This window comes from Rhizopus microsporus (genome assembly GCF_002708625.1).
Source record: "Rhizopus microsporus ATCC 52813 unplaced genomic scaffold scaffold_16, whole genome shotgun sequence".
Taxonomy (NCBI): Eukaryota; Fungi; Mucoromycota; class Mucoromycetes; order Mucorales; family Rhizopodaceae; genus Rhizopus; species Rhizopus microsporus.
The window spans coordinates 238053-263525 of record NW_019671931.1 but is presented as its reverse complement, the minus strand read 5'-3'; the positions used below and the strand labels follow the sequence as shown (position 1 = coordinate 263525).

Genomic DNA, 25473 nt, shown 5'->3' with positions numbered 1-25473 from the left:
ATTAAAAAAGAAAAACAAAAAACAATAGAAATAACATTGCTCACAAGGTTTTATTTTATTTTATTTCAAAAAGCTTACATCTTGTTGATCTATGAATGACTGAAGCGGAGAGAACAATGGTTTGTATGTTACAAGTTCATCTAATGTGACCCACTTCCACTCGCCTTGTAGCTTCTCAGGCTCCATCACACGTAGATTCTTAATTTCTTCTGATGATACCTCAGAGTACATAAAGATGGTCACGTAATGCTTGTCGCCCATGATATTATTCGTGGCTGTCACGTATCGAATTGAATTGATCTCAAGATTGGTTTCTTCGAGTACTTCTCGTCGAGCACAGCCTTCAAACGATTCAAACATCTCCATGTGTCCACCAGGAAGTTGCCAGGTACCATCGCCATGCGATCCTTTGCGCTGACTAGTTAATATGCGTAGTATACCATCAGATGGTCTATGAACCACAAAACATGCGACGCCTACACGAACTTCTTGCTGCGGCGCCTGTATCATTTTAATAAATAAATAAAAAAAAGGGAAAAAAAGGGTTGCAGATTTTAGCCTGCCTGAGACGGTTTTTTTTTTTTTTTTGCTAGTTTATTTTTTAAATATGAGTCAAGATGCGTCAAACGAAGAACAATGGACATTTGACGATTTCTTTAATGTCTATGTGATGCACAACAAGAAACGCGTCATGTATCATAACGGTCAAGTCTGGGTGAATGGAGATTACGACAGTTTTTATACAACTCAACATAATGCCATTAGCACAGAATCTATTCGCCTCGTCGTCTTGTCTTCCCCCTTTTATCATGCAGGTCAAGTAGTGCTTGTGGATGAGAACGGATTGACGATGGGTCGTGATCGGTCGTGGGATCGACGATTGAGATTGCCTGAACTTGCCGTCAGTAAGTTCCATTGCCACATCTTTCTGAATCCGACCACAGAGTTGTTTTATCTCGTTGACGTTGGCTCTCAGCATGGAACAAGGGTCAATGGTGAACTGTTGTCTGAGGCCAAGAAAAGCAGTCTGCCGTATTTGTTAAAACATAAAGATATCATTGAGATTGGTTCAACAACGCTGCAGGTACATAAACATCCGATTTGTAGCGAGTGTAGAGCGAATGAGGTGATTGATGTGTGCGCTGGGAAGAAGGAAAAAAAGAAAAAGGAAGGAATGCAGAGTTTGGAGGTCGATCGACACGAGTGGATAAAACAGTACAAGGAAAATTATGATATCTCCAGTAATGCAGTACAGAATGATTATGTGGACAGAGCAGAGTTAAGAAGACAAGGAATAGAGAGTGACATGGCGCCGCCTAAAGTGATACCACCTAAAAATAACTTGGCACCACCAGAACCTATTATTCGTGTAGAAGGTGTCGGTAGCAACATGCTAAGGAGACTAGGATGGCAAGAAGGTCAAGGCTTAGGTAAAGATAGTCATGGCATCAAGGAACCGATTGAGCTGGCAACACAAATCGATAGGGCAGGATTGGGCATGAAAAAGAGACTTTAATTTATTATTATACAACAATGATAATTTATTCAGACTTGATCTTGAAGCTGTTGGAGACGAAGGTACAATGGTCATTAGAGTGTTGTGAAGTAACTTCGAGCTTGTAGTGATAGTCAGCTGCAGGATCGACATTGTCAAGCTTCAAGTGATCTTTAAGAGTGAAAGAATTCAGGATGGGTTCATTACCAGTCCAGGCAACGTCTACGAGTTCATCACCCTTGTACAATTCGACCTTGGTCAAAGCATCCGTTTGAGAGGCAGAGTCACGGTTGACCTGGATATGGATATGTTCATCGACATTGAATTCGCCGTTGGGTGCAGGATAATCAACAGTCAAACCGAAGCAACCATTGTAGTGGTCAGGATGATAGATATTTTCGTCATCAAGGGATTCTGCATACTCCATGGTGCCATCAGCATTCTTGTGAGAGCTGGAAGTTACCTTGAAAGTATGGGAGGTTTGTAAACAATCAGGGCCATGTTGACCATTGACCATGTTGGTAACCCAGACACTATATTTATAATAAATTAGTTTCTATTTTTAAACCATGATTTCTTTGTCTTACCGGTAGTAATAGAGGCCGGGAGCTACATTAGAGGGAATTGTGTCTGTGATAGAAGCAGTCTTTTGAAGGTTGTATTTGCCTGACCAGACATTTTGGACGTATTTAGCTTTGCCGTTGGAATCAACAGAGTATAACTATTTATATTTGTTTAGTTTAAATTCTAAGGGATAATCTGGTGTTACATTACATCAAGGCCAGTAACTGTCTTTGTGCGTTGATCAGGCTTTCTAGCTTTTTTTTTTAAAATTAGATTTGATTTTTTAATGTATAAATGAATACACTTACTAACTGTAACTTTAGTTTTACTGCCAGCGGTGACAACAGTGGATGAGGTAGGGAAAGAGACGCCAAGGCCTATATATGAGTTGTCATTAGCATATATTAGATAATACGTGACAGCCGCTTACCTCCACACCAAGACTTCATGGCGTCACTATAGGAGTCAGCTGTAGTCATGGAAACAGCAGTAGACAGGATGAGAGCAGAGATAGCGGTGATAGAAAACTTCATTGTGTGTGTGTATATATATGTTGTATGGTATATAAAATTAACTGTCCTCTCCCTTTTTCTGTGTGTGAAAAGAAAGAATGAAAGAAAAAGAGAAAGAAAAGAGAAAAACTTTATTCTTTTATACAAAGCGGGAACCCAGGTCACCTTAATTAACAGAAATAGGTGTTACAGCAAATAATAAAGTGACAAATTAGATGTCGAGTCTAAAAGGGAGCCAGAACACATTGAAAGTGTTTATTTTTAACTTTTTAATCCCCGTCTAGCATCTCGGTTGCATGATGGTAGACTTGGTTTAATCCAAATAAAGAAGCTCTATCCTGCCCATCTCTTAGCACATTCAATATCCTCACTTTATCTGTTTGACTTATCGGTTGGTGATCCTCAATGACAGTCTGCCATGCAAAATCAAGAGCATCAAAGCATTCTTTGTATTCATAAATTTCGGCATCTCGCTCGTATGCATCACATACATCGTGAAATTCGCCTGTTAGATTAAGCAAAAGTTGAATGCTTGATGAACTCTTTAAATGCATTGTATGCTGAACGACGTGACCAAACTCTCTCCAATAATCACTTAGTGTAGCATAGCCTCCCTTTTCAGGTTCATTTCTTTATTATTATTAGTTTTAGTATCTAAAGAAACAATTAAAACTTGCCTTTTATGAAACTTGCGCTGAACTAGCTTATGCTCATGTTCTATTTTTTCAATCCTTGTCAACTCATGTTCTTCTTCTTCCATGTTTAAAAAAAATACAAAAATATATATACAAAAGAAAGAAAGAAAAAGGTTTTATTTAAAGTTTTCTATTATTGTTCATTGAGATAGTTTCTATGCCGGAGCCATTATCTGCTCCAATCACAACCGTAGGGGCTTCTTCACTCATTGGATGACGTCTAGAAGCCAAATCATCATCGTCTTCAAATTCATACTCGTCTTGATGCCAATCGAATTCTCTTCCTCTAATTTTGGCAATGATGAATTGAATCCATGTAGGAGTGAACGATCGACTGAGGACAGCAGTCCACCAGTTTTCACGCTGTGAGTAATCGGGGCGAATACGACCACCTGATCCCTTATCCATCACATAAACAGCACCGTTAATGATGATATATGCACATATACCGCCAATGACACCGTAAGCAATTGAGTAGGTAAATGGCATGACGGCCATAGTGATGAAGGCTGGGATGGCGTCTCCAGGATAGTCCCAGTTGATGTTGCGGACGCTAGAGGTCATCATGGAACCTACCAAGATCAAGGCTGGACCAGTTGACCATGGAGGGAAACTAGCAAAGATGGGAGAAAAGAAGATAGAGATGAAGAAGCCAAAAGCAACAGTGATCGCCGTCAGACCTGTTCGACCTCCCTCGGCAATACCTGCACCCGATTCAACAAAGGCCGTGCAAGAAGACGTACCAAAACAAGAACCGATTGAGACAGAGCAGGCGTCTGCTAAGAATGCCCATGTTGAGTGTTCAAAGTCGCCGGCCTTGTCGGTAAATCCACCATATCGGGCCATTGAGTACATGGTGCCTGTGGTGTCCAAGATATCGACATACAAGAAAGTGATCAGTGCAATCCAGATATCTTTGGTCGTCAGGTCAAAGTTAAATCGGCCGAGGACGTTCTGGAGGTTATGGATTGTTACAACTTTTTTAAAGTAGTCAAACATCAGATTGCCTTGCTCCGTATAGGGGAAATATGTAATCGGACTGTTACGCGGCCAGGAAGTGATGGCGATCGCGATAATACCAATCAGAATTGCACCACGTACACGGAACATAATTAAAAGTGACATGAGAATAAGGCCCAAAAGTCCCATATACATTGTGGCGGAGGTCATATGACCCCACTGGCAAGAGCCATGTTCGTCCAACGCAGCCGAGGGACAACCGCCAAGGGTGACTAAGGTTGAGTAGTCTAATCTGACAAGGCCAATACCTGCAGAAGATTGAAGACCAATGAAGCAGAGATAAAGTCCAATACCACAGCCCATCGCTACTTTGATGCTCATTGGAATGATACGTGCGAACCATTGTCGAACACCAAAGAGAGAGAGTACGAAGAAGATGATACCTTCGATAAAGACAGCTGCCAGTGCAGTCTCGTAGCTCACTTTACCAGAACCATGGTAACCAACGATCGTATATGTAAAGTAAGCATTCAAACCCATACTACATATATCGTTAGTTTCCCTTTCTCTGCTTATTATTTTTTCCTTACCCAGGAGCCATGCCGAGCGGCAAATTGGCAAATATACCAATCAAAACGCTGGAAATCATGGCACATATGGAAGTTGCGATAATTAAGTCAAGTCTAAAGTTATAAACACACTGCAAATAGGCTGGATCATTGTCGCATGTTGGATCGCCTGCTGTGCTGTTACAGATACATGTACCACCACTTTCTGAAATAATTGAAGCATTGACAGAAATGATATAAGCCTTTTTTAAAAAAAAATTTTTTTTTTTGCTTAATTTTTATGTGTATTGATATAATTTAAGCTATTACCATGGCAAAGAATATAGTCACACCAGCACGAAGTTCTGTAAAAAACCTTGTTCCTTTTCTTTCTCTTCTATGTCCAGAGTATTCTAACTGGAAGTACTTTCCAACTACTGATCGTGCCACCCGATCGTTTATTTTTTCTACCCAATTTGTCATGTTTGTGTATAAAGACTCACAACATATGTCAAAATTTATTTTATTAAAAGAAAAAAAGCATTTTTTTTTCTCTTTTAATGAGCGCATTATAGGGCGCTGTGTGTGTATATGTCGTTGTCACCGTCACGTCATATATACAGCGCAATCATACGCTATTCAGTTATCTTTCAAATAACAGTATGTAACTTGCTATTTTTTGTATCAATGACCCTTCTTTCATTATGGGTCAATTGCCATCGTCAAGGCTCATTTTATTGTGTTTTTAGTACAAATAAGGGAGAAGGGAGGCTTATAGGGGTTTGTTTGTAAATCCTGATTGGGTATTTTTGCAAAACAAAACCACGGTCTGATAAAGTCTTTCAATCTCCCTACCGAAAGTCACTAGTAGTGTTAATGAGTTAGAGATTATTTATACAGCAGTTACTGATCGCAGCTCTACATGACAAATAGAGCTTTACCTGCTCATGCTCAGCATCATACAATGAATAATTATCAACCTTGCACTATAACAAGTTTAGGAAACAATGGTCGTATAGAAAGGGTTATTAAATGACAGTAAGCTGCATAAAAAATAGGATATGACACAAAGAAGGGAGGATGACCTGTTTAAGATGTAAATCAGTCTATAGTATGTCTTTATTGCACATGTTATCCTTCAAACACGGATGGGTCTACTTTAATTCCAAATTGCCTATACATCTAATGCTTATTTTTAGTATCGAATCGAGTAAGGATTGGTATAATATAATTACCTCATCTTTCATTCTTTCGTCCAAAATGTCTTCTAGACCCTTTGCATTAGAACCAAAAAAGAGTCTATTGAATTGATCCCGCACGCGTACCAGCCAGAAGCCGAGATTCATCAGTAGCAAGGTAGTTTCGAATAGAATGGATCGCCAGCTTAACCATGAACCTTTTTCGTTAGTGCACTGCACGGCCCATCTAGCCATCACATTTAATCGATTCACAGGGCTCCCCACTGCTTTATTATTGGCTCTTACAATGTTCATATTTCTTGAAATGAAGATGAGCTCTCTAGGGAATAGTCCTTGATCACTCAAGAAATGCTTTATTCGCTCCTTCATGTGTGCCTGCATCTCATACATCTCTTTCACGTCTATTTCCTGATCTACAGCTTTTTTCCCTGAAAATGGACGTTGAAGAGTAATAGAAGCAAACATATTTGCATCATGAATGCCCCATTTTTCACAAATCTCTGTCATTCGAGGTATGTCTAGCATAAACAAAGCTTCCCAGAGTTGACAATATTCTTGTCTAAACACCTCTGACTCTTGTATGTATAAGCCATGATCTATCAAAACCACTTGAACCTGTCTCTTGTTTTTTGGATTATGTCTCACGAGGACATTGCCAGGGTGAGGATCACCTACACAGATATATAAGACGCATGAAAGAAAGATAAAAACAACGCTTACCATGAACAAATCCACTTCTAAATATTTGACTAGCAAATGCTTCTATTGATATCTTCATAGCTTCTTTATAGTCTAAACCTTTGCTTTTTAATGATTTGGTATCTGTTAACTGTATTCCATCCACCCATTCACATACAAGCACTCGCTTTGAGCTGTATTCGTCATATACTTTTGGTATATATACTTTATCCTTTAGTGATTTCTCCTGCTGAATGTGCTCCCATGCCTTTTTTGCGTTTCTATGATACAGGTGAGAAACGAATCCTTCATTTATTTTCATGCTCGTACCTTGCTTCAGTTTGAAAGTCAGCTTCCATGCGCATATGCTTTTCAATATAATCGCTTGACCAAGCCAATGGCAGCTCAAACAAGTACTCATAAACCCTGAGCAAGATTCTGAAAGCACGTAAATCCCAATTCATCTGTTTCTGTATCGTTGGTTTCTGTATCTTGACTGCAACCACGTCTCCGTTCTTTAATCGGGCTTTATGCACTTGCGCAATGGATGCTGAAGCAACAGGTGTCATTTCAAATTCTGCAAACACTTGACTCGGGTGCATTCCGTTAAAGTCTTCCATGAACACACGTTCTACAGAGTTAAAAGATACAGCCGGAGCAGCATCAAATAGTTTTCTGGCTCGTCGATGATATGCTGGTGGTAGCACCGCTGCCTGAGTACCAATAACTTGACCGATTTTTATATACAGCCCACCATTTTTCTCAAAGACGTCGAATATGCGATTGGCTACTCGCTCATGGAGAGCCTCTATGCGCTGATTGTCTGCTTCAGTTGGTCCTGGCTTAAAGTTTAATTTGTAGTCCACAGCCAATGCGATGCCATTATAAAATGTTCTGACATTTCGAGTAAGCACTTGAGCCTCGCTGCGGGAATCGTATGTATAAAGACCCAAGCCGAATAGACTGGCACTTAGTGTAGCTCTGGCCGGTCTGGATAGCCTTGTCAAGTAATGGGTCATACTGCATATAGATTTTATAGAGTAATAAAGAAAAGAAAGAAATAATAAAAATGACACTTGTGTGGTGTCACTTGGTTCACTTATTTGCGTCATGAATACACCCACCACCATCGACGATCGCTGAGATACAATGGCCAAACCCCGCGGTTTCTATGTTTTCTCTTTTTCTCTTTTATCTTTAATATGTTTAGACGGTGCCTCGTTCAGGTCCTTCAGCAAAGACGGTCTATATTTCTTCATAGCAAACAGTTATCTAAATACTACACTACTTTCTCTCTGCCTAGACGATTTCCTGTCTTGGCTGAACAAGCCAGTTGAGTATTATAATAAGATAACTGTTATCATATTAACATAATCCCCCCTAAAGATAGTCGTAACTCCCGTTCATCAACTCCAGAGTCTGTCGATACAAGGTAATCATATTATAATGAAAATTCAGCCTGAACTGACAGTTTCAATTATAATATAGAGCTACAGAAATAAAGGACGCAAAATTGATATTTAACCAAGCATGGAAAAATATAGAAGATCATTATGGACGAGAGAATATTCATTTACCCAGAGAAATTATCTTTTTGATGGGTGCCCCAGGGCAAGTAACCTAAGAAAGGGAAACATAGACCTGATTCTAATTACTTTATTTAGATCAGGAAAAGGAACACACACTCCTTCGATACTTAGAGCACGTGGAATCACCAACCCTCCTATCTCAGTATCTCAACTACTGCAAACACCAGAATGTAAAGAGTTGATCAATCAAGGACAGATGATATCAGACAGATATGTCATTGAACTCGTGCTACATGCCATGTTGGATTGTGACCCCACTGTGGGAGTACTCGTTGATGGATTTCCTCGTACAGACATTCAGGTGGAAGCACTAAGACTGCTTCATGACAAAATGACCGAGCTTAGACGGCAGTATTGGGATACAGATAGAAGAGATCAATTCCCGTAAGTTGCATGGAGGCATCAAAATAGTAGATCATTTACGCTTGTATAGGCGCCCTGTCTTTCGTATCTGTGTACTGTATGTAGATGAAGAAATCTCGGTGCAGCGACAATTGGCAAGAGGAAGAATGATTCGTGAGCATAATATGGAAGTAAAGAAGACGGGTCAAGGTGTCTTGTGGGAAGAGCGTGTGACAGATAATGACGAAAGTGTAAGTTGTAAGCCAATGGTCATTTGTTCTTTTATTAATTTCTTAAAGTTGATCCGTGAGAGATATGCAATCTTTAAAGCACACTATGGATCATTATTGAAGCTATCAAAAATGTTTCCTTTCCGTAAGTATGGTATTTAATTATGTAACAGGCGAATTCAATAATGTATAATAGATTTGGTTAATGCGACTGGATCCATCAAGGAAGTACTACACATCATCTTAAAGGAATTCGAGTATCAATCTTCTTTGGAATTGGATTCTGATACCTATGATTCCATTTCACATATTCCATTAGCATCCCAAATCGGTGTTCATGCACGTCAGGTAAGGCGTGATCATTATATATATCTTTCTCCTATTGACTTTATCTGCAGGACCTTATCAGTAGATTAGAACACTATCAACAAACAGAACCGTACAATTTACAAAAGGCTATTCAATTTATTGATGAACAGGTTATTCCTCAAGTTCATAGACATGCGATCAGTGGCCATGCAAATGTCCGAACGTAAGTATACATGTATAAACTATAAACACTCATACCCATATACATATATATATTTAGGGAAAATCCAATGCTAGGAGATGATCACCTTGCTGCCATAGTGATGGATGTATTATCAGAAAGAGGATATCATGTCTACTTGGACCGTCGAGCTCATCATGTACCTGTTCGCTTTGATTTAAAGACAGGAAAGATTGAATTAGACACACATCATATTTATTTATTAACTGTCGAATTTCCCAAACATTACATTCGGCCTTTAGAGCAAAAATTCAATTAAAATTCGGACTCATGGTCCTTTTTCCAGGCTAGCCACATATTCTTCAATTGGCTCTTTAAGTGTTCATCGCCAAATATAGCATCTATGGAGCGATAAGAGAGATTGAATAATTCAGAATAGGTCAGGTTGAATGTTTCTGCAGCTATTCTATATTCATTTGAAAGATCAGAAAAGAAGACACCCTTATCATCCGTCTATGTATTCATCAACTCAGTATACCGATGTCTTTCTTTTCAAATATCACTTACACACAAGATAAAGGGATGACGATCATCCATTAATTCCTTTATATGGTGATCTTGAAATGTCTTGACTGTCTTGCAAAGCAGATTTGAAGTCATACAGATTTCGACAGGAACGTGACTCTCATAGACAGTCTTTCTACAAAAATCATCGAGGATTGTGGCATGTCCCAAACGGTTGGGCTTAAATGCCAGCATAGATGGGGCTTCAGACAAGTTCTCTACTACTTCATTAAAGTGTAATGTCACCGGGAAACCATGTTCCTTGGCCCTGTCAAATGCAGGCTTCAGAGCATTAAAGGATCCCTTCTTCACATCACCACACAAATCCACGCCGACGACACCCTTGGATCGAAAAGCTAAGGCAAGATCAACTGCTTCGTTTGCTTCCTCCAAAGTGTTTCGACGGTCAATAGAAACGATGAGTCTAACGATGATATCATCTCTGGGCTCCTGTAAGACACTACTGACAGCCTCAATATAAGACGTCTTGGTCATGTCTATATAAGAATATTAATCATTGGATCAACAAGGAAGGGCATATACTCATGTTTTTTACTTGTTTCAGCATTTTGTCTGGGCGTTGTTCTTAATTCCAAGTAACGAACACCGTCTTGAGCAAATTCATTAATGATATTTCTTGTAGCCAACTTTACGGCTTCCTCATTATCTGTCAGCTGGTATATGAACTTGAATAATACAAAAAAGCTGGCAATTGTGTCATGAGTATAAGAGAGAGAAAAAAATACAAGCTTATAAAATAGTTACTCGTCTATAGAATCTAGTGATTCAGGAATCTGAAACTCGCTTAATTCAGGATTAGTATCCTTTTTAAGTTGTACTAATTGCTTCATTGTTGCAGGACTTAAACTGCCATTCAAGTGAGCATGCAGCTCGACTTTAGGTAGTTGCTTGCAAAAGTCTGTCAAACCAGAAGTAGTAGTTGTAGTCACCATGGGAATAATATGTGAGAATTAAAAAAGCAGCAAAGGAGATAGAGAGAAGATAATATTTATTGAGGTACAGATCAGTCCTGCCTACTATTTATATCTTAGACTGGATGTGCTGCGGTTATTATGACTCAATTTTAAGATGAGACGGACTCTTTCTGCAAGTACAAAGAGATCTAAATGCTTCAGATTCCTGTTGAATATTTTGGATTGCACTGACTTCCATTGATTCTTTTGCTGATTTTTTGGTACGTCCTAAACCTTGTGCAAAAGCTTGACCATAGACTATCGACAGGCACGTATTAGGATGTTGTAAGGGTTGACTTTGCCTAAGACAGCAAGAATGTTTTTGAATTCAGCTGTCTAATTTTGTTTTTCTACCGTAACATACCTTAACTTCCATTCATGACATCTAAAGCCCCAAATAGCAGATTGAAATGCTATCCCAGGAATATGCCCATCCACAAGTGGAATAAGCCATGTTTCGAAAAATGCGTAGGCTGGCTGTGGGTTACAGTTAGCATCTATAAAGATGGCACCAATGACACTTTCAACAACATCCGCAAGGACCTTTGGAGGATCAAGGCTGAGCCAGAAATCGTTGTCGTTCTTTTCTTTCGTCGCGTTTTCCCGTAGCTGATTTTCATAATAGGCAATATTCACGGCCATTTTAGGAGAAGAGTGCCGTATATGTTTCTGCAGATCCATCTTTATGCATATGAAAGCCAAAGTGGCATTGGAGACATACATTGAGCGAAGGTTGGTTAGCTCACCAGGAAGTGCAGTTGGGTATTTTTTATAAAGATATTGAGCGGCAAAGAAACCTAGGACTGCATCACCCAGGAACTCAAGCCGCTCATATTGCAGCGAGACCTTGCAGTTCCTTTGTGTCAAGGCCTTTTCAGCCAGGATGGGGTTATTAAATGTATATCCTATCTTTTGATAAAACTCGTCTAGATCAATGTTATAGCTGCTTTTCTCTCCATATGTCATTTTGCTACACATCTCTGACATGTCAGACCAAGTCGTCAGGCCATCAAAGGGCAGTAAAAGATTTGTTGCCGTGTGAAGAGCACCGTCCAGACAGTGGCTCAGGAACGCTGCACCTAAAATAGCCTCCATGACATCAGCAATTGTGCTATCGCTCAGTGATCTTCTCGTTGTCTGGTAGGGAAAACCAACAGACTTGCGCTTTTTGTAACAGCTGACAAATGCTGGTGGTTGCCATGCATCTCGGTTCGTCTTTTGATTGATGATATACTTGTACAGTCTGATATTTTTGCCCGCTTGTGCGAGTGTACTGTTTTTAACAGCCCTGCTTCGAGTATTTGTTAATTGGCACTCGTTATAATTAGGGTATTTGATGTAAAGATATGTGGAAAAGATGAAGCCCAATACAGCGTCTATATAGGTTGTTTTAGGTATATGTCATCATATTCAAATCTATACCTCCTAAATATTCCAATCTTTCATAGTCTTTGATAAAATCAGCATTTTTACAGGAAAGTGCTTCGCGGAGTAGGGCGTCATCAATTTTCTCAAAGTTGTACATTTCTTTTGCTTGGAACATCAGTAGATATGCATTGATCTGTGTCATAATTTCAGGGAGCAACTCGTAGGTTCGACAGACACTTGCGCTTATTGGATAAATAGCGCAATAGTCAGGTATAAGCCATACTTTAGAATATAATGGAAACAGACAGCTAGACTTCTTGCTATCGTTTTTTACCAAAGTTACTTGAATCAATGGCTTAGAGAAATCCATCTTGCTAATATGCTGTAACCGACTCTTGTAAAATTCGGTAAAGACAAATTTTTCCTGATCACCAACCCTGTCGTCTCTGAACAAATAGAACATGGGTTTTACGGGCACCGGTATATCTTGGATGAGAAACATGTGATTCGGTTTCTCTGGGTCATATATGAGAGTATCACTAATAGGAAAGTCTAACGAAAGCACTGTACGCTTCGCACTGTACCTAATGGTCTTTTCTATCTCTTCCCAATCCACATCGACATCATGTGATTTATCATTGCAGTATTGCTTCAGTGGGACAAGTAAATAAGGCACATCATCTAGGGAACACTTGATACTGTCTTTTTTCAAGTGATTCGTAACTTGAAGCGTGTAAATTAGTAACTGATCAGACACGGAATGTTCAAGATGAACGCATGTGTGGAAATTGCGAATATGAACTTTGTGAAGGGCATTATCAAGCATGAATTCAAGTGCGGGTAGATCAGGTAATGGCTTCTTGGTACAGAATCCTATCTTTCGAGTATGTATTTCTGGTTGCTCAATTTCAAATCCTGATAGCCAAAAGACGATACTCTCTTCGTTTTCAGGATTGGTTATTGCTGAGCCCTCCATTTTTGCTATTATATCATTCTCCCAGAACTTTACGCGACTCTGCTTGTAAGATCCCATTTGTACCTTTGCAATTTGCATATCTGCCACATTGGTCTTGTTAGGGCAAGATAACATTTGTGCATCAGTAGAAGAGCTTGAAAAGTGATGAACATTGGCTATCCGGCCTTCTAGTTGCGCTACCTTCTTAGCCAGACACATCTCTCGTTTATTTTGTGCGTTGATCAGTATGATTGTCTTTGAACTTAGTCTTCTAGTAGCAGCTGATGCAAGATACATTTTTTCGTCTTTGTAAAAATCAAATCTGAAGCAAGCCGACGTATGTTTACGAAAGAGTAAGAAAATGAAAAGAAGATCAGAAGAATAGTCAAGTAAACCCTTTACCTGATTAAATAGTCATATGATTCAGTGATTGCAATTGCTTCAAGTTCATAGGTGGTGATTAATAGGTTAACTTGATTAGCTTTAAATCTTGATATATGGCTATATGTCGCTTCACTAATGTTCTCAAAAGTGTCTAAGAAAGCATCACAGCTTATACCTATTCTCAAGACGTCCAGTGAGCTTATCAAGAGTTTCAGAACCAAGGCTGTTATTCGATTCTCGACAATAACAACAATGAATAACTTCTGTTTGCTGGATATAAGAGATATGAGACAGTTGATGAACTGTGTCACTTTGGGAGTAAACAACTCTGTATTTCGATAGTCAGAGGTAAAGAATTCGAACGTGTGACGACATATGATCTGTGCTTGTTGTAGCAGTACAAAGTCATTTGCTGAATATTCGTTACTGCCTGGATTGATATCATTGAGAAAAATACTCCATAATATATCAGAGCACCACGGCCCTAGGTCGTTGGAAACATTATCAACATAATGAATCCAGTCTTTACAATGCTGGATACCACCAATCTTTCCAAGTATTTTAAAAGTCAGGACACTGCGTGAATATCGTAGCTCTTGTTTAAAGGTTGAAAATGCAGTACTGTTATTAATGACTTTCATGGAATATTGAATCATGAATACGTCCTGTCGTGCCATATTAAATGACTTATTGGATATATTTGACTCAATATTTAAGCTCTTTGTTTCATTATCGGTCATAAAGTGAGTAAAGAGAAAAAAAGAAGAAAAAAGCAAACAAACAAAAGCTCCTCTTCTTTCTAATCATTTTTGCGTTGTTGATTTTAAGGAGTGAGGCATCATTCAAATAATTTTTTTTTGGACATCATTTGTTCGGGTATTACCTGCTTTAATACAGGTAATTTATCTCGAAAAGGTATAATACATTCTTTTCAAACCGTATAATGCACTAAAGAAATTACCTAAAAATCCCTTATTACTTTTAAACGTATCTTATTCATAGAAAGAGCATTTTTTTTTATTCGTGTGTACATAGTGATACCCTTTCTTAACGAGACATTCCTGTCAAGCCTCGTGACCATTAGGTCGGCATTTGTTCCGAAGTTCTGTTGCAACCTTACCAAAGCGCCAGAAAGCGCTAGACTGTCACGTGCTAGTCTGTCCATTAGATTCATAACCATTAAAGAAATACTCATTGATAGCGACAATGTATTCATACCATCCAATATGTTTACATAGTTAGGAGCCTTAAGAAATGGTGTACGATTACAATGACCGGTTACGTCCTTAGTATTACATGAATTAGATCAGTTATACCATGACAGACTGACCCCCACCAAGGCTGGGTAACGGAAAACTATTTCGTAAGGTTGCGGTGATAGGGAATTTGGGTTTATGGCAAGCCAAGAAACTAAAGCAATCATGTTACAGCCTAATCCATCTGTTGGAGTGTGGAAGGTCCTCTTCTTGATCAAAATGAGCAAATTACTTCCAGTGTGCTGACCGATGCCAATTCGTTTATTCACAATGTGAAAATATCAAGGTAAATATTTTTTTTTTTTTACAAAGGAACATGGTAAATTACGAGTATGACGCCTTTCTTATGCATTCTCCTTTATAGTAAAACTGCTAAGCATCTTATAGGAACTGGTCACATTGAATTGACAGAAGAAATATGTAACATTTTGAACTGAGATTGGCTTGAGTAGTTCCAGCTACGATACTGTGGATCACAGATACTGGCAGGCACTATACTAGTTGAGGGCACGATAGCAACCATCTTGAATACCATTGAGTCGTACAGCCGCGATTTCCTGACGGATGCTCACCACGAGCAACGGCAACTTGGATCGCCATCATCCTTTCCTGAACGCCGTAGCCTTTACGGTTATTTGAACACTTGTTTACTTAACGCAGCAGACAGTCAAAAGCTGGTATTGGGTACTAGGACTTGCAATTTGCTGGTCACATCTAGCATGCGACTGGATAAGGAATCGGTGAACTTTGGACCTTCAACTACGCACTTTGCACCGTCGGAAAAAATGCGTGTATTTATTGACCTGGAGTCTATCCATTCTGTAAAATCAATGTTGCCAAATAAATGACAAACATCAGCGCAAGATATGCTGCTACTTTATCAAATGGGGCAATTACGCTCGAAATTCCATTCGATGACCGTTGATGTAACCCCGAGTGCCTGTTATATGTATTATGTATCTTCATCCTGGCTATCTACAATCTGTGACTTCCTATATAATGAGGCTGGGCTTTTTTCAGAGTTAGTTTGCAGTGTTTTCTCACAAAATCATACACCGTACTCTTGGGTACCTTGAGTCCTATAAATGTCTGCCTAAGTTGCTCCATTGTTTGTTCCAAGACAACTGATGGATTCTCGTCAATGCAATCTAAAATGACCTTTTTATGCTCCTCATTGTGTAGACGTGGGCGACCAATATTCCGATGTTTCTCAAAGATACTATCAGTGTTGTTATTGTACTGCTTAGCCCATCTTTGTGCTGCACGAACGTGGACGCCCAATTGTTTTGCAACAGCGGAGGCACTCAGGCATTTGTCAAACAATAGCTTGATTCCTTGTAGCTTAACTGGCTTCCTGCACCAAAGATAATAGCGTTCCTTTTGGTTCTTCAAACAATCAACCACCATTGGACGTGATTCAAGGATCAATATTATCTTTTGGGTATTCTGAGCGCACGCTTTTTCCATCCTTTTTTGCTTTTGTTTTAGGAGCGGGTAAGGTTTGGTTTTTTATTTAGGTCTACACATTATTTTGGCCGAATCACAAACTTTTTCAATCATGGCAATATTCGACAAATAACTGTGTCAATGTCACTCCTCAAGCATTAGATATAGCAAAATGGTATTTTATACTTACTTATGGCTCTCCATCTTATTAATGCTATCGACCTTAATCTTATAATGCACTGCTTTGCGGTCTCTTTAATGGTGAACCAAACTTCCCAGTCATCTTTTGGTGAGTTTGCACGTTATTCCGTTAAACGTTTTGATAATTACCTGAGAGGCTGTAAACAACTTCACTGTATCATGGCTTGATATTCAAACTCAGTCAATCTTTGGGTTTGACTCATTGGGACTTGATTTTGGTGACCATCAATCAACATAGATTAGCGGGAATAAAAGAGAAAAAAAAAAAAAAGATATCGGCTGTCAATTGACTCAAACCTTCTTTCTTCTTCATAACCCATCCTTCTTTTTAATACATAAGCTCCAGCATGTTGGTACTTCCTGGCACTTCTGCTCTTTCCAGCTTCAAGAGCTCAAGTGTTTTGAAAGATATTCAAAAGACCGTTCCTTCTGCTATTTCTGTCTCAGCTATTCATATTCATTTTGTTCAACCTCGCAGTGGCCAAGAAGATACCTTGAATGAATCCTTGGAACCCGGAAAGATCCTTCGTAACTTACTCACCTACGGCTATTATCCTATTGATGATCAAGAATATGAATCTATTGTATCTTTTTTGAATACCAATCAACAGCAACCTTCATCAACTACTCTTTTGGTTGCTCCTCGTGCTGGTACCATTTCCCCTTGGTCCTCCAAGGCGACCAACATTGCTCACCTCTGCAATTTATATGATCATGTCGAACGCATTGAGCGTGGTGTTGCTTATCGTATTGTTAAAAGTGATGGTTCCCAGCTTTCTGCCGAAGAGATCGACACAGTCTCGAATTTGATCCACGATCGTATGACACAGTATATTTCATTAGCTCTTCCAGATGCTGAATCCATCTTTCAACATGGCACACCTGCTCCATTGACTGTTGTTGATTTGCTTAATGAAAATGGCAATAATCCTGAAGCTACCCGTGAAAAGCTCGTTCATGCCAATACCACCTTAGGTTTAGCTCTTGCTAATGATGAGATTGATTATTTGATTGATGCATTTGTCGGAAAGGACGGAAAATCTGGCCTTCAACGTAATCCTACCGATGTTGAATTATTCATGTTTGCTCAAGTTAATTCTGAACACTGTCGTCACAAGATCTTTGGCGCTGACTGGACAATTGATGGAGAACTCAAGCCTCATTCACTCTTTGGCATGATCAAGAATACACACAAGAAGAACCCTAATGCTACATTATCCGCTTATTCAGATAATGCTGCTGTCCTCAAGGGATTTAAGGCTACTCGATTTGCACCTAATCCCGTGTCAAACAACACATATGAACATTTTGAAGAAGATGTTCATTATCTTGCTAAGGTAAATATACTTGGAGCGGAGAAAGAATCAACTGGAATAAGGAGAACTAAGCATATTCATAGGTTGAGACTCACAACCATCCTACTGCTGTATCACCTTTCCCTGGTGCATCTACTGGTTCCGGTGGTGAAATTCGTGACGAAGGTGCTACCGGTCAAGGCTCCAAGCCTAAGGCCGGTCTTGTCGGCTTCACTACTTCCAATTTGCTTATTCCAGATAACATTCAGCCATGGGAAACAGATTTTGGTAAACCAGGCCACGTTGCCTCTGCTTTCGATATTATGAAGGAAGCTCCTCTCGGAGGCGCTGCTTTCAATAACGAGTTTGGTCGTCCTGCTTTAACTGGTTATTTCCGTACCTTTGCTGAAGAAGCTCCGGTGACCGAATCTACATCGGAAGTTCGTGGTTACCATAAGCCTATCATGATCGCTGGTGGCGTTGGTACCATTCGTCCCATGCATGTCTTGAAGAAACCTATTACTCCTGATGCTCGCCTTGTTGTCTTGGGTGGTCCCGGTATGTTGATCGGTTTGGGTGGAGGCGCCGCATCCTCTATGGCTTCTGGTCAATCTAGCGCCGATCTGGACTTTGCTTCAGTTCAACGTGATAACCCAGAAATGGAACGTCGCGCTCAACAGGTGATTGATGCTTGTAATGCATTAGGTGACGATACACCCATTCAGTCTATTCACGATGTGGGTGCAGGTGGTCTTTCTAATGCTTTGCCTGAAATTGTGCATGATAGTGATCTCGGTGCCGATATCGATTTACGCAAGATTCCTTGTGACGATGCTTCCATGTCTCCTATGGCCATCTGGTGTAACGAATCTCAAGAACGTTATGTGCTTGCTATCTCTCCAGATAAGCTTGCTCAATTTGAAGCATTTTGTGCTCGTGAGCGTTGTCCTTATGCCGTCGTAGGCACTGCTACTGCTGAGAAGCGCTTGGTCGTCCGCGATCCTCTCTTGAACAACGTTCCTATTGACTTACCTATGCCTGTTCTCTTTGGCAAGCCCCCCAAGATGTCTCGCAAGACTGTCTCCGAAAAGCCTTTCAGAAGACCCTTTGATACAACTCTCCAAACCTACCTTCCTGGTAATCACAACGTGCTTGCTGAAGCTGCTTCCCGTGTTCTTCACTTACCTTCTGTTGCCTCCAAGTCATTCTTGGTAACTATTGGCGATCGTTCCATCACTGCCCTTGTTGCTCGTGATCAATTTGTTGGACCATGGCAAGTTCCCGTTGCTGATGTCGCCGTGACAACTTCTTCTTTAGGCTTGGACATTATTACTGGTGAAGCCATGGCTATGGGTGAGCGTACCCCCATCGCTCTTATTTCGCAAGCTGCCTCTGCTCGTATGGCTGTTGGTGAAGCACTTACCAATTTGGCTGCTGCTCATATCACCGATATTAGAGACGTCATCATGTCTGCCAACTGGATGTGTGCCGCCGATCATCAAGGTGAAGGTGCCGGTCTTTATGAAGCTGTTCAAGCCGTTGGTTTAGACCTCTGTCCTAAGCTTGGTATTGCCATTCCTGTTGGAAAGGACTCCATGTCGATGAAGATGAAGTGGCAAGAAGACGACCAGAAGAAAGAGGTAACTGCTCCCCTGTCACTCATCATTACTGCATTTGGTACTGTTGCCAACAACCACAACACTTTCACTCCTCAACTCATCTCCAAGCCCAACACCGAACTTGTGTATATTGACTTGGCTAATGGCAAACAACGTTTGGGTGGTTCTGCTTTGGCTCAAGTATTCAAGGAAATTGGATCTGAGGCACCTGATGTAGAAGATGCCGAATTGTTAAAGAGCTTCTTCAACGCCATGCAGCGCGCAAAGGAAGTCAAGGTACCCCTTGTTTTGGCCTACCATGACCGTTCTGATGGTGGTCTGTTTGCCACTGTTTTGGAAATGTGTTTTGCTGGCCACGTGGGCGCTCAAGTCGAATTGGATACCATCATTCATGAAGACGATGTTGTTTCTGCGCTTTATAATGAAGAGTTAGGCGCCGTTGTTCAGATCGAATCTGCTCGTTATGAAGAATTTGAGAACCTCATGAAGGAAGCTGGTTTGCCCGCAAAAGCTCTGCACAGAATTGGTGAGGCAACTCCTCACGATGAAAAGGACATGATCACATTCAAGTTTAAGGGTGAAGTTGTCTACAGTGCCTCACGTATCGATCTTTACCGTGCATGGTCCAAGACATCTTATTTGATGCAAGCTGCTCGTGATAACGCCGACTGTGCCAAGCAAGAATATGATGCTGTTCTTGATCCTAATGATCCTGGTCTTCAGTATCAATTAACCTTTGACCCTGCTGAGCATTTCAGTATGTCTACCGATGGTCGTCGCCCCAAGGTTGCTGTTCTTCGTGATCAAGGCGTCAATGGTCAAATCGAAATGGCCTTTGCTTTCCATTTAGCTGGTTTTGAATCTGTTGATGTGCATATGACCGATGTCATTTCTGGCAAGGTATCTCTTAAAGACTTTGTTGGTATTGCCGCCTGTGGTGGCTTCTCATATGGTGATGTCTTGGGTGCTGGTTCTGGTTGGGCTCGTACCATCCTGCTACATGCCCATGCTCGTGCTGAATTTGAAGCCTTCTTTGCTCGTGACAACACTTTTGCCCTGGGTGTCTGTAACGGTTGTCAGTTCCTGAGTCAATTGTCTGAACTTATACCTGGCACCGAAAACTGGCCACGCTTTGCTCGTAATGAATCTGAGCAGTTTGAGGGCCGTACTACCCTTGTCAAGATTGAAAACACCAAGTCCATATTCTTCAATGGCATGGAAGGATCCATTTTCCCTATTGCTGTGGCACATGGTGAAGGAAAGGCTACGTTCAAATCAGATCAAGAATTCAATCAGTTCCAATCTCAAGGTCTTGGTCTTGTCACTTATGTGGATCATTATGGCAAGGCAACACAACAGTATCCATTCAATCCTAACGGCTCACGAGGCGCTGTTGCTGCTATCGGTACACCTAATGGTCGTGTCTTGGCTATGATGCCTCATCCTGAAAGAGTAGTCTTGAAGGAAAGTAATTCTTGGTACCCTGCTGATCAAAATTGGGGACAAGTGGGTCCTTGGTTAAAGATGTTCCGCAATGCTCGTGCTTGGGTTGGCGACAATTATTAACTTGTTTAAACCATTTTTTTTAATTATTTATTTACACATAATGAACGTTTATTATAAAATCAGTAAAGAATAAACAATATAGCTACACACAATTCGGTTTCGTACCAAAATGTAAATTAATCTTCTGCAAGCTATACGTTAAATGCTTGGGAAGCCGTTGCTCTTTATGTTCAGTGCTTTGAGATTTCATATTTATAAGAAATAAGCTTTGACATGTTTATTTAAAGAATATAAAAGAAAAAGAAAAATTAACACTTCGTCGACCCTCCTTTTGCGGCAATTACCGCCTCGTATACTATGGGAAATTTTCTCCCGAAAAATTCATTGTCCAGTAAATGCTCAGTGGTAGGCCAGTAAAATATCTTTTTTAGCTATCAGCCTTGCTGGGCTTTGAAATCTACTTTGGAAAGAATGAACTATTTGATAATTTAGTAAAGAAAAACTATTCGATCACTTTTATTTCTAAAAGCTTAATCATGACTTACTTCTAAGCATTTTTCTGCAACAAGTGCAAAAAGAGAGTTAACGTCTTTACTAAAAGAATTACTAAGGCTAAACATGAAAAACTGTGTCGTGGTATTTCTCAAGGATGTGCTTTAAAAATTATTGGTTTAATAAATATAAAAAAATTTAGTCCTGTCTTTTTCTTTAAAATTTAAAATGCTCACTACTGCTACTCCTACATCTAAGCCTACTTTGGACAATATTTCTTTATGATCCAACAGTTAAGCACTAGCGTTAACTATGGATTTAACGACATGCGCAACAATTTTGAAGTGATGCTGCAAGAAAACAAGAGTTTGAAGGAAGAAGTAGCTCTTCTTAGGCAGCAAGCTACTGTACTCGCAGAAGAAGTAGGTACACTGAAAGCCTCGTTGGATAGCATGCCAAGTGCTGAAGGCCCCATTGAGATTGCTGCTACCACTGGGCTTTTCGCAGCTAACTTGTTTCCTGGCCGCAACATCCCCGAGCCTAGAGCCAGAGATACACGCCCTGGTCGTAAAGATCGTCCTGCCTCCTTTTCTTGGAAGCTTTTCCGACGACTCATCGACGATGTACGTGGCCCTGAGCACGACAAGACTGACGATGATATGTTTGATGCCTGCAAAGTGAATGCCTCATCAGCCCTTGTCAAGGCTGTCATTGATGGCATACAAAGAAAATTTGCTATTAAGGAAGGCAGCATTTGGCGAAGTGTCGCTGGTGATGCCCGGCTTGACGCCATTCAAGAGCTGGAAGCTAAGGCATCGCCTTGTATTCCTCTGCGTGCTTGTGTTGGTTTCTTAGGTGATAATGCAGCTGAAGCAGTCCAAAACTCATCAAATGAGTCACGGATGGTGATCTCTGAAGCGATGAGGTAAGTATTAGAGAAATTTGTCGTTATATATGCTAAATATCTACCAACATGCTTTTATATAGTTCGTCAGTTGTAGACGAAGAGTTCACGTTTGTCTTTGATGCAAGCACCAAGCTCACCGTTGATGGTCCTCAGAGGCATCTTCTCGGAAAAAGACTTAGTGATAAAGGTAATTTACTATATTTTCTATTAAAAAGCATAGCCAACTATATTCATCTTTATAGGTAAGTCAACAGCTTTCAGAAAATAGCGACAAACTGTTACTTCGGAAGAAGAAGGCGAACAGTACGAAACTCAATAAGAATTTGAACAATTTGGCCATGTTTATGCCTTTCTTCCCTTTTCTTTTTCTTTTGTTTTGTTTTGTCTTGATACTGAATGAATAAATATACTATAAAATTAAAGTTATAGTGGATTATTTGAAGGAAGCATGTATTTAATACTACTAAAGCTATGATTATGAGCGAATGATATGGCAGAATGGGAGTACGTTCTAACCCATAGAATATAAAGAATAGAATAAATTGGACGAATGAACGCAACATCTTCATTTTCTGTTTTACTGGCCTACCACTGCGCATTTACTGGTCTACAGTCACAAAAATCCATTGGCCATAATTAAGGATGCTCATTATGGCCTACGAAATTTTTAGCGGCTGTAGGCCAGTAAATGCGCAGTGGTTGGCCAGTAAAAAATTAATAGAAATTTCACAGCCAAAAATTTCCTATAGTGGTATCGAGCCTTCATGCTTCCGACCAAACATGCTGCTAATCCAGGGTTTATTTTCTCCCATTCTTCTCTCAACACGACACTCAACTTTTCAATATTTCTTATCTCACTTCTTCTTTCCTTGACAAGATTACCTAAAGCGGCCCAAACATGCTCTATCGGATTCAAATCAGGGCTTTGTGTGGGCCAGTACTCAGCGCCCCTGGTCTGGTGGGCTTCCTTCCATCATTGAACATAGCCACCAATTGTGGCAGTTAGATCCATCCTCTTGGAATATAAAATTTCTATCCTCTTTCTAGCAGAGTTGTGCGATCCAAGGTGAAAGCTTTGGGCTAAAACATTTATATATTTGTCTTGATCAACTGTGCCGTTAACCAAGACCAAAGGATCAGAACCATTGGCATGAAAGCAGCTTCAAATCATCACCCCACCGCCTCCATGTTTCTTCGTTGGCACAATATGCTTAGCATCATCTCGTTTAACAAATTTTTTGGTGACTCTGGCACCATCATCGTTACCGGTAACGGTGAACCGAGATTTATCGCTCCAAATGATGCTGGGCTACTGTTCATCCACCCAGTGGATACGTTCATGGGTCCAGCAAAGCCTTTTCTTCATGTGCTCTTTTGTCAACGCTGGTTTATGAGCAGCAATAAAAGAGCCATACTCCTTCCTTTTCAAACTGCTGATAACAGTACACTACCAACCTTTACATCTAATTTACGCAACTCTAATCTCAGGCCGTCGTATGTTACAAGTGGATTATACATCTCTTATTAAAGTTGGAACGTCCGTTGGGAAAAAAAGAAAACAAAGCCCAGGCGTGAAGCAAGAAAAACAAAAAGCCAAAAGACAAAAAACAGTAGAATGTTCTTCATCGGTTATTTGCACTAGTTGTAAACAAACTGGTCACAAATCAGCACGCTTTCCAGATTGCTCTAATCATATGTTGTCAAAAGCGAGGTTTTTAGCCGAAATTTGGGACAATAATTCAAAACATTCACAAGAAAGTTACCGTTTGATCAATGTATCCACAGTTCCTACCAGAGTGACTTGAAGTCTAGGATCGTCTCTGCATGCGAAGACGCACGTCAAGTAGTTTTCAGAGCTCAGATTTTTATCAACTAGTACACATTGAACTTAAGAGCCCATTCGAATCATATCTTTAAGCAAAATTTTTGGTATTTAATATGCCAATTAGTTATGGATAAGCGAGTTGCAAACAGTACTGCACTTCCAGAAGGCTTGCTTGAAAACTGGAATTTGTTTAGACAAAGTCATAGATGCATTATATATACCAACAAGCTTGCGAGTGGAACTAGCCAATGTCTTTCAGAAGCATGTGTATAACTAGCGACCACCCACATAAACTGCATAGTCGAGAACTTTGAAGTAAGATTGCTAAAATACCTTTCGTATCTTATTCAAAACACTTTTATGGCAAGTTCCATTTTTTTGTGAAATATTCTACTAAAATATGTAAATAATTCGCGATATATAGTCAATGGCGTACTAAGGCGTAAAGAAAATAGTTTATGATTACTGTTATCAATCTGTAGCAAAGGAGAACCCAAATGGCCGCAAGGCACTACTTTCACTCAAGGAACAAAAACAGCGGTTGATGAAGCTTGTCTGCCATTGCAGCAGCTTATAACCACACAAGTAATACTAAAGGAATTATCTGCATCTCCAAGTACTTTTTGCCTTGTATCTTGTATATACTATTGACACATGAAGCAGAACATAAAGAGCACCATGCTTATGATGTTAAGACTACCTCTGCCTATACGTTTTTCTGTATTACCAAACACATCGTTGCACCGACGATTCATCAATATCAGCGCAAATTCATTATCTGCTTTTGTTAAAGAACCTTTACCACAGGGATACAACGATCAACTAAGAATGTTTTGTAGAGTTTTAATTTCAAAAAACTAAGAATTGACTGGTAAAATCTTGTCTGCAGATTGCTTACTTGCACAGTACTCAGTAGCTTTTTTGTTTGTTTGAATAGTGTTGATGATTTGCTTCCGAATCGGAACAACAAAATCATGTTTGCAGATACTGTCAAGTCTGATGGGTTTTCAGTTAATTTTGTATGCAATAAAAGAACAACAAAAGATACTTTTTTAGCAGCAAACATTGATTTAAAGCTCGAAGATTTTGACTTGGAAGAAGTAAAGCAAACTTACCAGCCCATGTTTCTAGATCCTGGGAGAAAAGGCGCGTTCACTGCTGCAATTGGTTTAAATACAACCAACCATCAAATAAGACGCTGTTCAACAGCAGAGTATTATCACATGACCGGATTGGCAAAGTACACTAAACAGCTAGAAAAGCTTAAGGCTCAAAAGGCATAAAACAATATACACTCTTCTAAAACAGCTGAATGTGCAGTCAGTCTTTATTTTGTGTAGGCTGTTTGTGCAGTCTGTCTTTATTTTGTGCAGGCTGTA

General features: G+C 39.9%; 11 protein-coding genes across 11 annotated transcripts; 5 read left to right on the top strand and 6 right to left on the bottom strand.

Annotated features, from left to right (window-relative positions):
* Positions 1–60: 60 nt before the first annotated feature.
* Positions 61–510, bottom strand: RHIMIDRAFT_206239 (putative 7,8-dihydro-8-oxoguanine triphosphatase NUDT15-like protein; the record flags this gene model as incomplete). The annotated part of the gene is made up of 1 exon (XM_023606885.1): positions 61–510. The coding sequence occupies one exon, from the start codon at positions 508–510 to the stop codon at positions 61–63; it is 450 nt and encodes a 149-aa protein (XP_023463385.1).
* A 97-nt stretch (positions 511–607) lies between these two features.
* RHIMIDRAFT_240353 (SMAD/FHA domain-containing protein) lies at positions 608–1516 on the top strand (the record flags this gene model as incomplete). The annotated part of the gene is made up of 1 exon (XM_023609359.1): positions 608–1516. The coding sequence occupies one exon, from the start codon at positions 608–610 to the stop codon at positions 1514–1516; it is 909 nt and encodes a 302-aa protein (XP_023463384.1).
* A 25-nt stretch (positions 1517–1541) lies between these two features.
* RHIMIDRAFT_245885 (uncharacterized protein) lies at positions 1542–2592 on the bottom strand (the record flags this gene model as incomplete). Its single annotated transcript, XM_023610250.1, has 5 exons — positions 1542–2028; positions 2083–2216; positions 2270–2313; positions 2368–2436; positions 2490–2592. The coding sequence occupies 5 exons, from the start codon at positions 2590–2592 to the stop codon at positions 1542–1544; spliced, it is 837 nt and encodes a 278-aa protein (XP_023463383.1).
* A 787-nt stretch (positions 2593–3379) lies between these two features.
* On the bottom strand, positions 3380–5285 carry RHIMIDRAFT_44768 (purine transporter). The gene is made up of 3 exons (XM_023615257.1): positions 5105–5285; positions 4817–5037; positions 3380–4767 (listed from the first exon to the last, which is right to left on the bottom strand). Exons 1-3 carry the CDS (start codon positions 5255–5257, stop codon positions 3387–3389), a joined length of 1755 nt encoding a protein of 584 aa, XP_023463382.1. The 5' UTR covers positions 5258–5285; the 3' UTR covers positions 3380–3386.
* A 620-nt stretch (positions 5286–5905) lies between these two features.
* Positions 5906–7670, bottom strand: RHIMIDRAFT_240349 (ABC1-domain-containing protein; the record flags this gene model as incomplete). The annotated part of the gene is made up of 4 exons (XM_023609358.1): positions 5906–5956; positions 6010–6644; positions 6694–6932; positions 6982–7670. The coding sequence occupies 4 exons, from the start codon at positions 7668–7670 to the stop codon at positions 5906–5908; spliced, it is 1614 nt and encodes a 537-aa protein (XP_023463381.1).
* A 183-nt stretch (positions 7671–7853) lies between these two features.
* Positions 7854–9621, top strand: RHIMIDRAFT_240348 (putative adenylate kinase; the record flags this gene model as incomplete). Its single annotated transcript, XM_023609357.1, has 9 exons — positions 7854–7983; positions 8038–8083; positions 8140–8252; positions 8321–8624; positions 8674–8833; positions 8882–8957; positions 9009–9160; positions 9211–9344; positions 9402–9621. The coding sequence occupies 9 exons, from the start codon at positions 7854–7856 to the stop codon at positions 9619–9621; spliced, it is 1335 nt and encodes a 444-aa protein (XP_023463380.1).
* RHIMIDRAFT_44748 (Metallo-dependent hydrolase) lies at positions 9123–10987 on the bottom strand. Its single transcript, XM_023615256.1, has 4 exons — positions 10632–10987; positions 10423–10571; positions 9870–10363; positions 9123–9815 (listed from the first exon to the last, which is right to left on the bottom strand). Exons 1-4 carry the CDS (start codon positions 10817–10819, stop codon positions 9618–9620), a joined length of 1029 nt encoding a protein of 342 aa, XP_023463379.1. The 5' UTR covers positions 10820–10987; the 3' UTR covers positions 9123–9617.
* Positions 10938–14287, bottom strand: RHIMIDRAFT_240346 (ribonuclease III; the record flags this gene model as incomplete). Its single annotated transcript, XM_023609356.1, has 4 exons — positions 10938–11142; positions 11205–12216; positions 12263–13485; positions 13566–14287. 4 exons carry the CDS (start codon positions 14285–14287, stop codon positions 10938–10940), a joined length of 3162 nt encoding a protein of 1053 aa, XP_023463378.1.
* Positions 14288–16707: 2420 nt separating this feature from the next.
* On the top strand, positions 16708–21033 carry RHIMIDRAFT_229614 (phosphoribosylformylglycinamidine synthase). Its single transcript, XM_023607645.1, has 2 exons — positions 16708–17787; positions 17850–21033. Exons 1-2 carry the CDS (start codon positions 16798–16800, stop codon positions 20928–20930), a joined length of 4071 nt encoding a protein of 1356 aa, XP_023463377.1. The 5' UTR covers positions 16708–16797; the 3' UTR covers positions 20931–21033.
* Positions 21034–21643: 610 nt separating this feature from the next.
* RHIMIDRAFT_294142 (uncharacterized protein) lies at positions 21644–22632 on the top strand (the record flags this gene model as incomplete). The annotated part of the gene is made up of 3 exons (XM_023614060.1): positions 21644–22287; positions 22350–22456; positions 22512–22632. 3 exons carry the CDS (start codon positions 21644–21646, stop codon positions 22535–22537), a joined length of 777 nt encoding a protein of 258 aa, XP_023463376.1. The 3' UTR covers positions 22538–22632.
* Positions 22633–24996: 2364 nt separating this feature from the next.
* RHIMIDRAFT_299693 (uncharacterized protein) lies at positions 24997–25377 on the top strand (the record flags this gene model as incomplete). Its single annotated transcript, XM_023614332.1, has 1 exon — positions 24997–25377. Exon 1 carries the CDS (start codon positions 25069–25071, stop codon positions 25375–25377), a length of 309 nt encoding a protein of 102 aa, XP_023463375.1. The 5' UTR covers positions 24997–25068.
* Positions 25378–25473: the final 96 nt, after the last annotated feature.

What these genes read in the sequence shown, in the direction of transcription:
- RHIMIDRAFT_229614 (XM_023607645.1), top strand. Translation starts at nt 16,798, where the DNA reads ATGTTGGTACTTCCTGGCACTTCTGCTCTTTCCAGCTTCAAGAGCTCA. An exon ending in ATGTTCATTATCTTGCTAAG is followed by an intron (nt 17,788 to 17,849) that starts GTAAATATACTT and finishes GCATATTCATAG; the next exon opens with GTTGAGACTCACAACCATCC.
- RHIMIDRAFT_44748 (XM_023615256.1), bottom strand. Translation starts at nt 10,819, where the DNA reads ATGGTGACTACAACTACTACTTCTGGTTTGACAGACTTTTGCAAGCAA. An exon ending in TCACTAGATTCTATAGACGA is followed by an intron (nt 10,572 to 10,631) that starts GTAACTATTTTA and finishes CACAATTGCCAG; the next exon opens with CTTTTTTGTATTATTCAAGT. An exon ending in GTCATCCCTTTATCTTGTGT is followed by an intron (nt 9,816 to 9,869) that starts GTAAGTGATATT and finishes ATGAATACATAG; the next exon opens with ACGGATGATAAGGGTGTCTT.
- RHIMIDRAFT_44768 (XM_023615257.1), bottom strand. Translation starts at nt 5,257, where the DNA reads ATGACAAATTGGGTAGAAAAAATAAACGATCGGGTGGCACGATCAGTA. An exon ending in TGACTATATTCTTTGCCATG is followed by an intron (nt 5,038 to 5,104) that starts GTAATAGCTTAA and finishes TTTTTAAAAAAG; the next exon opens with GCTTATATCATTTCTGTCAA. An exon ending in CCGCTCGGCATGGCTCCTGG is followed by an intron (nt 4,768 to 4,816) that starts GTAAGGAAAAAA and finishes CGATATATGTAG; the next exon opens with TATGGGTTTGAATGCTTACT.